The 11,846-nt window shown below is 35.7% G+C and overlaps 1 protein-coding gene across 1 annotated transcript; it reads left to right on the forward strand.

Annotated features, from left to right (window-relative positions):
- The first annotated feature begins 1,292 nt into the window (after window positions 1-1,292).
- LOC105212545 (partner of bursicon) lies at window positions 1,293-2,799 on the forward strand. Its single transcript, XM_011184570.3, has 2 exons — window positions 1,293-1,690; window positions 2,500-2,799. The coding sequence occupies exons 1-2, from the start codon at window positions 1,394-1,396 to the stop codon at window positions 2,668-2,670; spliced, it is 468 nt and encodes a 155-aa protein (XP_011182872.2). The 5' UTR covers window positions 1,293-1,393; the 3' UTR covers window positions 2,671-2,799.
- The last annotated feature ends 9,047 nt before the right edge of the window (window positions 2,800-11,846 follow it).

Genomic DNA, 11,846 nt, shown 5'->3' on the forward strand with positions numbered 1-11,846 from the left:
TTAAACTTTCTTTTATGTAACTCTAAACCTTAACTGTTCAAAATTGTCTGCAGCGGTTTAAGATCATGACGCTAAGATCATTGCCTTTATTGACTCGTCAAAGTACGCTCGTTTGCGGATTGCGCCCTTCTCGATGATTTTCGATGACTGTAAAATAAGATCAATCGAAATAGCTGACTCTCTGAAGAAACAGTGGGATCGTTTTGTCGTCATTCAAAAGAATTGGTATACGAACGTTCTGTGCAAAATGAATTCTGCAAGAGCTCACGAACAGTGCTTCCAATCGATTTCGTTCCGGTCGTATTAGCCAAATTTAGCCCTATCGACGTAGACCTCACGAAAATGGTAGTCGGTTAAAAATAAGTTGATCGTATATTGCCCACGAAATCAACTAAACTTTATTTATTAACGATGCGGATACAAAGTGTTTGGCATATTTATAGATAACTGTTTCATAAAATCTGTCAGTTAAATAAACTATACTAGTTTAAAAATAGGTCGAAGAAAAGGGACCAGCGAAATTGCCGATAACTCTATCTGACAATGTCTCAGTTCCATTAAATAAAATTTATTTACCTCCCCAGTAAAATTGAATTCGATATACTCAGCACGTCGATGTCATCTCTATCAAATTGAGAGAAGTCTATATCTTATTTGCTATGATTTAAACTCAAGTTTGATGAAAACTATATTATATATAATATAAAACGTCTTATTAACCGTCGTTCAATCCCGACCCGAAGGGATCCATCTTATTACGACCAAGAAGCCACGTGGAATAAAATAAAAGCAAGATATATTTACATATACATTTTGATCACAAATAGAACAGCCAGGAAATAGAGTAAAGCCTCCAATTTCTATGCTGAGGGGACAGATGTACATACATATACTAATACTATTGTATAATTCACATCTACATCCGGTATACAAAAACTATAAAATAGCATAGTTCATAGCGGGTGGCGCATTTTTCCCCATAAAAAATATAATAAACCGTTTACTGACCTACATACTCGACAACCTATAGCACTGGCTATTTAATCCTTCCATTGGACATCCATTAAGCGAACAACATTATTCATCAAAGAAATGTGTAAAGAAGTGGGGTATAAGCACCACAGCAATGACTTGGAGTGCGAACGACATCAACATTCAATCAATGCGAACATAATAATACAATAAATATGCCGTTGACATAGCGGGATAATGGCATATGAAATATAAACACATGTACACGAGCACTATAATAATAGATGTGAACGCAAAGCGTCAAGGCGTATAAATACGACCCGACCATACGCCTAAGGGGAAAGTAGTGCTAGGCAACTCGCACAACGCGTATCCTCCAACCGACTGAGGCTTGTGTCGAAAGTGCAGTGAAGTGCCGAATATGTCTACCCGTTATTACACTTCCTCATCAATTTACGGCTTGTTGTCATGGCTATTGGTGCTCCTCTTTATGCTGAGTCGGCTGGAAAGGCGAGTGTCGGCGTTGCGTTACGCCCAGGGTACGGGCGATGAGAACTGCGAAACCTTAAAATCGGAAATACATCTGATCAAGGAGGAATTCGATGAGCTGGGCCGTATGCAGAGGACCTGTAATGCTGATGTTATAGTAAACAAGTGTGAGGGACTGTGCAATAGTCAAGTGCAGCCGTCCGTCATAACGCCTACAGGCTTCCTAAAGGTAAGTGAGTGGGTGTTGCTTATCTGTTTTCCTAGCTGAGTACGGCGTACGTTGGCTTGTCATGGCGCATTTATAAATTAATTTATCAAATTTTCACTACTTATGTACATACGAGAGCGGTCCGATAAGTACTTTAGTGTAATACATACATACTCGAAGACGACTGGTTTGGAAGTTGGCGTGACAACGGGTATAAGAAAAAATGGAAAAGAGTAATCAGCCAGTGACTTTATATTTGTTTTTTGAGGAATCGCGCTGTAAATTTAAAGACCTCACAGATCGCTTAGGTCACATCCTAACTAATATATTACGCACGAGCAAGCTGTAGGCGCGATAAATGCAATGTTTGCTGATTCTGCAACACTGCTTTTCAGCAAAATTTCATACCGATAAAATATTGATTTACTTGACTAAGGTACAATCGGATCAGTGGACTTCACCAATAAGCTTATGGTATCTAATGCAGTTCTATCGGATAGAAAGAGGATGACCATATAAACGGTTACGCGGTTATTGTTACTAATAACATAGGTTCGAGTCGACAAACTCCAGAGTAGCGGCCCCATTTGGCGAAGAAAAGATCTCCAAAAAAAAAATAATAATTTTTCAGACTAGTTAAAGAAGTTGGAGCATCATGTTAATTGCGCTAAAAAGAGACTATGTTGAGACATAAATCGCCATATATCTCCATATTTTTGTTTCTTTGTAGCGCCGGTATTTATCGCACTGCCCTCGTATGTATGCACTTCATACAATTTCACTTTATGCGTGTGTTTCATTTATTGCATTGTTTCTTTTTTGCTGTGCAGGAGTGCTACTGTTGCCGGGAAAGCTTTCTCAAGGAGAAAATAATCACTTTGACGCACTGCTACGATCCGGATGGCACCCGCCTCTCCTCACCCGAAATGGCTACCATGGATATAAGGCTGCGTGAGCCCACCGACTGCAAGTGCTTCAAATGTGGCGACTTCACCAGATAAGCGCTGAAAGCGGCATGCAACATAAAAAATTATACATTTTTGCAGCTACAAGCACACACGCATACATACATAGAAATAAATTATTGCAGCAACGCTGCTCTCTACCTATAGCGGGGAGAAAAACAGCGTATGTGAATAAAAGCGTATTTTTGTGGAATTTTAAACGAATTTTTTCTGGTCAAATACTTTTTGATGTTGCTGCTGCCACATTTTTGCCTGTAGGCTGAGAACGTCACCGCAACGCGTATATGAGTGATTGCAAGTGAAAGCCCACGGGCGCTTTGACAGTGAGTGTTGGTGAGTGTGTGTATATGTTTCCTTTTGCGGTGCCGCAGTTCGTTGCTTGCGAAGTGGTAAGGCGACAGGGCAGCAAAAAGGCGTAGCAACATTTTTTGGCACATGTGATTATGCCCGCGGTTGTTTACTCCACGTTTTTCTTAATACTTTTATACACATACATACATATTTATGTGTGAGTATGTAATGTACTTTATATGCCTTTGTGGCATGTATCCTTTCAAGCTCCATTTGCGCATGTCGGCGTCAGTTGTTGACAGTTTTTGATTAACATGCCTCAAAGGTATTCAGCTCGAATACACAAAACGCTCACACATGAGCAAATACATATGCGTATGTATTTAGTTATACAAATACTTTTGTGCCTACCCCGCAGCGTTTGACGGAATCCTTATAGTGTTTATTTGATGTGACAAAATACACACGACTGTTTTTAGTCAACTCACAGTGTGCGCCATTTTTATGTCGATATGTGACGATTGAATAAATCAATCGGCAAAAAATGTTTCCATGGAAGGCAAAATGTTGAGCGCGTCGATGATGCAACAATTGCGTTTCTCGTGTTTAAAATACCGAAATTAGAGCAAGTCCTTTTCTACTAAATATGGAGAAAGCTTCATTCTACCACCAGCGGCTTTCATAATAAATATTATGGCTTGATTATACGAATCCCTTTGAGAGATGTGAGAGAACCTTTTCTTACTAACTAGACAAACAAAGATGGAACTGTCAAAGAGAGTAAATCGCCTGCAACATACCTAATAACCATAAATCCAACTATTTCCTAAATATTTAATAGTTGCTCTAGCTAATAATTTTTTCCTACATTGAAAAATGGTATTAGTTTAGTACGAGTAGAATCCTGTCAAGTTTACCTTAGAATAACATGTCGAAATCCGTTATAAACATATTAAGTCTTCCAAAAAATCACTAGGGAATGAATTTGGCAGAGGTTATATTAGATCGCCATCATCAAGTTGGCACTACAACCGGATGTCGGTCGTCTATAAGCCTCTGCATTGCCCATGCCAGTCATCTCTGCATAGCGCACGACATTGCCAGTTGGAGTTTTCAAGTTTCGCCTAGTCAACATCAACTTGATCATTCATTCGAGTTTAGATCTTCATTTTCTTCGTCGGTCACCAGGGGTACAGAATCAAACATTTTACGTGCTGAAGTGTGTTCTTTAATTCATCGCAGCCGCTGTTTTGTTGTGTGTCGCACTATGTCGATATCGTCGAAGCGCTAAAATAGCTCGTCATTCCATGCTCATCTTCGCCCACACGTAGGGTGCCAAAAATCCTTCGAAGAACTTTTCTCCCGAATGCTCATCGTCCATGCTTCCGCACCATACACTGACCGGTATGATGATGACTTATATAGCGTTAATTTGGTTTTGCGAAAGAGGGCTCTATTTTCCAATTGCCTACTGAGCCCGCACCTGTTGAAAAAAGTGATTCTCCAATTTATTTCGTGGTTGACGTCATAATTGTTGTTTATGCTGGATTCTATATAGAGAACGTCTTTCATTATATCGAAGTTATAACTGTCAAAAGAGACTTCGCAATCATTGAAGTCCTTTGCTTGATGAAAAGAGTAATTCGCCTTGTCCTCGTTCACCACCAGACCCATAAGCTTGAGAATGCTGCACAAAAGGTCCTGTTGTTGCGGCCGACTATGTCGATATCGGGTATAAGGGGTCGTCTTGTCGGAAAAACGTTTGATATGGAACAGCTCGTAGAGTTTTTTCCCTTTTCTGACTGAGCTGGTGGGAGCCCACAGCGTCATTTTATATAGCCGTATAAGTTGTGTAGGGATCCAAAATTCAGACATTGAAATAGGGGCGATCCATTTTTGTGCTATCGAAATCTACAAGAAACTGGTGCGTGTTGACGTGTTTTTCTTGGGTCTCTAGGTTTCCTAGAGTTGGCGTATCGTTAATATCGGGTTAATGGTTGATATACGAGGTCGATATACTGATACGATCCAATTAGTTTGGGCTTAAGTCTTTCACGATATATTAGATATTCTCGAAAATCGCAAGAATTTAAAAAGAGTAAATGATTTAAATTTTATTTTTAAAAGTGTCGAAATTAGAATAGTTTATTAGACCAAGTTATGGACTGATTGCAATTATTTAAGGATCAATTTTTATCATCCTATAAGCTTTTTACTTAGTTTAATATACTGAGTATATAACGTAGTGATTGATAAAAATAGTATACAGTTAGTGGTAGCAACGTTCATCAATAAATTGAGAGTGTTGATTAGGGCATTTTATAAGAAGTAAGTAGACAGACGCTAGATGACCACGCTGAGTGCTTCCTCAAAGTAAAACAAAACTTAATGGTATTGAGGAAAGAAGAAACGAAGGCGGCTCCTATTATCATGACTATGATCATTGAAATATTTTAGATGAGTAAAAACTACAATTATTATAGAAAACCAGTTCTGCATTCCAAATTTTTGTGAATCTAACGAACATATCTCCATTATATGTATTTATATACTTAGATAAATGGAATGTCTAATTATAAGTCTTTATCCATATTTATTATTCGAAAGTTTAAACTTTTTTTAGAGCAAGATTTATAAGAATAGATTTAATCTCGTATAGCACGCAACTGGAGTATAATACTACAAATGCTGCGATATGCGTAGTAATGAAAAATGTTTATCCAATCTGTTTCATACCCTATATGGAAAACAACAGGTAGCAGTTTCACCAAAAATAGTCAAAGTTGTTTCTATAATAAAGAACTCACCACACACCTGAGTGTGAATCTTTTAAAAGAACACCTCCATGAAAGACACAATTTAATATTAATGAACTCTTTTTAAGATAACAAACAAGCATATTAAATAATCAGTGACAATAAATTTTGGAAACAAAAATTAGAATAAATATATGTTAATACAGAAAAGGAATTTCATAATTGAGAACATTGACAAATGCGACATCTTGACGCAACTGATAAAAAACAGCATAACACTCTTTATATGTAGATATGTATATGAATTTATTTGGACTGGCGGAACCTGACTCAATTCAGTAAGCATTAAAACTTAAAAAATATGTCGACAGCTGAATTGTGACAGCAACAGCCAACAACCAACTTATTAGGCGGCTTTCAAGTGTATGTTGTTGATAATAAATGGCAAGTTACTGAAAACAGACGTGCACATAAATTTCAATCAAAAACTAATGAATATCAAAAATAAATAATAACAATTAATCAATAAATGATGTCACTAACAAACGGTCAGTGGAAAATATGTAGAGAAGTAACAATACGAAAACGCTAAGAGTATAACAGCGACAAAAGGCGCATAACCAGCAGCTCATCAACACTTTAAGCCATTAAGGGGTTAGCGGCAAGGGGAGAGCGCCTAACGATTTGCCACTTTAACATGGGCCGCTAATGAGTGTGTATTTTAACATAGCAAACACACCTACTAAATTAGAAAATTATCAAAAATGTTAAGTTGTTGTACATATCTACATACTGTCCGCTAATATACAGGGTGTGCTTTGTAAATCAGTTGTAATGTATTTCTTAAATTTTGAGAGATGAGTTTCGTCACTATTCAATAATTTCATGCGTTTCGCATGGTTGAAGAGTGTAAGATAAAGATATAGTACAATTATTTCCCCTTTTTCATGACTGAAAAGTCTTTGGCCTGATCGAGAAGCCATCTTTGAATATACATACTATTTAATATTTCACTCATTTAGCTTGTGATCCGATAGATAACTTAAAGGACTTCGCCAGACTAGATCCCCAGCAATCAGATTTAAAAAGTGACTCGCTGGTTTAAAATTGTATTCATATGAGACGACCAAGGTTGAACGCCTATTTTGAAGACGTCCAAGATTCACACAATCGAACTGATATCGAAATTCATAACTCTAAATGGGGATTATGTCGAAGAGTACACCAATTTTTTCTTAAAAAACATTTTCTTTTAATATTTTTCCAAAGGCCCGGTAGTATAGTTACTAGAATACAATGGGATGATGAAAAATACTTTATACAATTTTTTCCAAATTTTACCCCATACAGAGTACTCCGAGTGTATTCTATTTAAACTGTACTCGCACAAACAAATACAGTGCTCACCATCTAATACCCACCCTGTATCTATGCATCTATTGGCGTTAACCTATGCAAATCTTCAAACGTTAAAATTGAGTACTAATTCGGAGAAGCATATACTAATGTGCAACATGAGTAATAAAATTTTATGGCTATCAATTATATATGTATATATGTAGATTTCCCATAAGTATTAGACAAAAGCCGATAATTTCTGCTTTTGAAAAGTGTAGCTGGAAGTCACAGAAAACATAAAATATTTTAAATAATAATAAGCAGTCATTAATATTCCTCCGAATACAGATATGCAGGTGTGTATTACCGCTTTGTGTTTTTTTCGCTGAAAAGCGGTTAATAAAAACAAACGCGCTTAAATTGTAGCCCGCAATTTAACAAAATTTCAAGTTAATTTTTTAATTAATTCGCCGACTAAGCCGTGCGCAAATGACTATTAATGCATTTGATATTTACGAGTTAACAAGTTGAAGCGAGGCGGTGACAAAGGCCATTTCATAAATTTTCATTTACATATATTTCTAATTTGTTGCCGCTTCGTTTTTTGTTGCTTTATTGGTTTGTTTTTTTTTTTTTTTTTTTTTTTGTGACTCTGCGTGGACCATAAAATATTAATTAGGGTTTGACCGTAAGCCGAAATTACGTGAATTCAATGTAAAATATTTAACTAATCGAACATTTGTCACATCTGGTTGGATTGCATGTAATTATTATACGTTTCATGTGTGATTCTAATATTTATCGGAAAGTGCTAATTATAAGTTAAAGCAGGAATAATTAATGCATATTACAAAGTGGTAGATGTTTGAGAAATTATAAATATATACTTGTATAGATCCAGAGTCTTATATAGCTAGATACTGAATCATACAATATATTTAACGACGGAAGCAGAAATTTTGTTAGTAAAAAAAGTATTAAGCCAAATAGTTTATTTAAAATAAATAATAAAAATTTTATTTTATAAAACGGAGATTTTATTGTTGTTTTATGTTTCATTTCATATTTTTTGTGTGAAAACTTAAAAAATAGTTTCTGTTGTTACAGCAAAGAGGAACACCACACTTGAGGTATTTATTCCATGGATCCCACCTTTGTATACTCCATAACTACCACAACTTAGTGCCCGTTTTGATCGTAGCGTTTCGCATTACCAGATGTAGGTATAAACTTGTGCACTGTTTATTGAGCTACCAGGACCGAACTTTGGTGATTATATGATGAGGGTGCTTAAGATTTGGTTAAAGAACACTCAAATGCTTGCAGCACTTCCTCTAGCGGTGGTTAACTTTTAACGCTTCTATCAAAATGTTCGAAAGATTTACTCCTCTCATGTGTTCAGGCGACAATAAGAGCTCCATTTACTTTTTTCGTGTGCGCTCCAACATCTGCAATTTCAAATTGGTTCAACTCAACAAAACGATAACCAACGCAATTTCAAATTGGTTCAACTCAACAAAATGATAACCAACGCACAAGTACATATGAAATTATGAAAGATTTCAAATTTATTCTCATAAGACCCTCTCTCACATTTTTTCAACTCAGAAGGCACTGCTTAGCTATTGAAATTCATTTCTAAATAAAGAGTTTTAAATTGCAATAACTCTGCGGACTAAGGAATCTTTAATAGGAGTAATTTTAGAACACCGAGATAAAACAGAACTCCAATATATTGCGTTTGAGTTCAATGCCAAACTTTTGAAGGCGACACAAATTCTTTTAATTCATGATAAGATCTATTGATTTTCTATCAAAACATTTGGTGAAATACTCATCCAGGGATTTTAACATTTTCACCTGTAATATGGAAGCCTGCTTCCAAAATTGTCTGTTACTTCAAATGCCTTTGATATCTATTTTAGAAAATTAAGATACATTTTTTCAAAGTTTCAAAAATATGTTTATATTCTTGTTCTTGGTTCGGAGGCATGAAGGCGCTGCCATAAATACTTCCCGTTGAGATATCGTTATGAAATTTTCCATATTCTAGAAAAATATTTTAAATAAAAACAATTAAGGAAAGGCTAAGCTCGGATGCAACCGAACATTTTATACTCTCGCAATTTATTGCTATATTTTTATTAACATAAGACACAATTTGACCCATATATACAGTATAGGGTCCAATAGAAAAACGAAAATCGTCATATATGGTATATAGGCTGAGGTAGTTCCTGAGCAGATTAAACTCATTTTCATCACCAACAAACATTATATCTAATTTGGCTAAGAAATTTCATATATTAACCGATTTATAAGCTATTAAGCCCATCGTATTTTCAAAAATCCTATAATTAGCTATATGAGAGCTAGGGGAAGTTATGATCTGATTTTAACCATTTCCGGTACAGAGACACACTATTAGAAGAAAAAGATTTCCTCTGAATTAAATTAAGATATCTGAGAGATTTACCGATATTTTCGGTGAAAAATTACCATAAGGCACTGAGTTCTTCATATTCGATATCTGGGGCATTGAAAAGTTATAGTCCGATTTCGATAATTTTTTAACAAGTGATGTCACGTATCATATACAGTATTTGTGTAAACTTTTATTTCGCTATCTTCATTGGATCCTAATGTATATCTTATAAAGTGAAGGAATCAGATGGAATTCAAAATTGTGTTATATGGGAAGTTGTCGTAGTTGTATACCCATTTCATCCATTTTGCACACGTGTCATCAGGGTGTCAAGAAAATGATATATACCGAATTCCATTGAAATCTGTAGAGTAGTTCCTGAGATATGGTTTTTGACCCATAAGTGGGCGATGCCACGCCCATTTTTCCATTTTGTAAAAAATATCTGAGTGCAGCTTCCTTCTGTCATTTCTCATGTAAAATTTAGTATTTCTGACGTGTTTCGTTAGTGAGATAACGCACTTTAAGCAATTTTCAACCTAACCTTTGTATGGGAGGTGGGCGTGGTTATGATCCGATTTCTTTAATTTTTGGACTGTTTTAAGAAATGGCTAAAAAAACAGACTGCAGAAAGTTTAGTTTATATAGCTTTATTGGTTTGAGAGATATGTACAAAAAAACATTTTTGGGGGCGGGGCCACGCCCACTTCCCCAAAAAAATTACATCCAAATATGCCCCTTCATTGTGCGATCCTTTGTACAAAATTTTATTTCCATAGCTTTATTTATGGCTTAGTTATGGCACTTTATGTGTTTTCGGTTTTCGCCATTTTGTGGGCGTGGCAGTGGTCCGATTTTCCATGGCGTATTTTTGAAAGCAACCTTTCTATAGTGCCAAGAAACAAGTGTGCCAAGTTTCATCAAGATATCTTAATTTTTACTCAAGTTACAGCTTGCACAGACGGACGGACGGACGGACAGACATACATCCTAAACATTTTGGAAAATATAACCGTATATCTAACTCGTTTAGTTTTATGACTTACAAACAACCGTTATGTGAACAAAACTATAATACTCTCTTAGCAACTTTTATTGTTGTTGAAGGAGTCATCCATATTCTAATATATATTACTGATACAATTAAAATTAAATATCAGAATTCTGTTCAATTCGGAGTTGAATAACGATTTCTGAATTATAAAACTAAATTCGAATTTGAATTTCGAACAGGTCGAGATCTCAATGACGTTTAAAAAGACCTAAAGAAACGAAAAACTTTCGTGCCTATGTTGTACAATAGTTAAAATCCCAGTTCCCACTTCGGTTTCAATACCGATCAAATGCGAGAATCATTATGATTTATTCGCATATATCAACCGTATTTAATATTTATGGATCATAACAAATACATATATATCTTGACTTGTTCGACCAAATTCATTTTAAGTGGACGGTTTTTATTACTACTTCACGGCTTATTGTTTCCCTTTTCCGATTCTAAGATTCCCGATCTCTAGACGGCAAAGTTATATTTTTTAAAAGCAGTGCCGTGATGATTTTTCAGAAAAGATATTTTGTAGGTTTCATCAGTAAACAGCTCCATTTGGGATACAGATGCATGAATGAAAAAAAAAGTTGAACTCCAAATTTTTATTTTGCATAGAGTAATATTTTCGAAATTCATATATTGTTTTTGAAGCCACGCAATTCTGGCGCGTTTGCTTTTGAATTTTTCTCACTTAAACCTCATTAAATTTTTAACAACACAAAAACTGACACCAAAGCGCTTATGAACTGTCGAAATTATTTCAACTTTTATACTCCCTACTCATGTATACTCTCTTAACATTTCATTAACTGGTATTTTGGTACGCAAATCCATGTTAACCACATTAAATGACCACAAAAATTTACTTTGAATCTTTCCAGCAGTGGGAGTGGAAGGTCAGGTGCTGTGTGGAGTGGCCTATGCTTGTGGGTTTGCGTACTTCAGACAAAAACAAATTATAAAATCAACAACAGCAATGCCAAATAATAAATATTTAACATGTCCTTTTCGTAGGCAAACCAACCGGGACAAAGTGAAAAGTAACAAACAACTGTGTGTGGCCAAAGTGGTCGCTACAGTGGCAACCGCAGTTGCCCTTTTTCGGTTGGGCAACCTCAAATGAATATGTGAACACATGCGTTTTTGTATATACAAAACACTTGTGTTTTGTGCGTGTGAGCTACTGCCAGCAAGTTTGGAAGCTTGTAAAACACACTTCGAAATGTACTCTGTGGCACATTACTAATATTAGAGAGTCGGCAGACTTGCATATTTGACGCTGTTCAAGCCAAAATTTTTGGTATTTCATACATTGTTGCCCTGTTTTCGTTGCTATTTTCGCATTTTGTGT

This window comes from Zeugodacus cucurbitae, chromosome 3 (assembly GCF_028554725.1).
Source record: "Zeugodacus cucurbitae isolate PBARC_wt_2022May chromosome 3, idZeuCucr1.2, whole genome shotgun sequence".
NCBI classification, from domain to species: Eukaryota; Metazoa; Arthropoda; class Insecta; order Diptera; family Tephritidae; genus Zeugodacus; species Zeugodacus cucurbitae.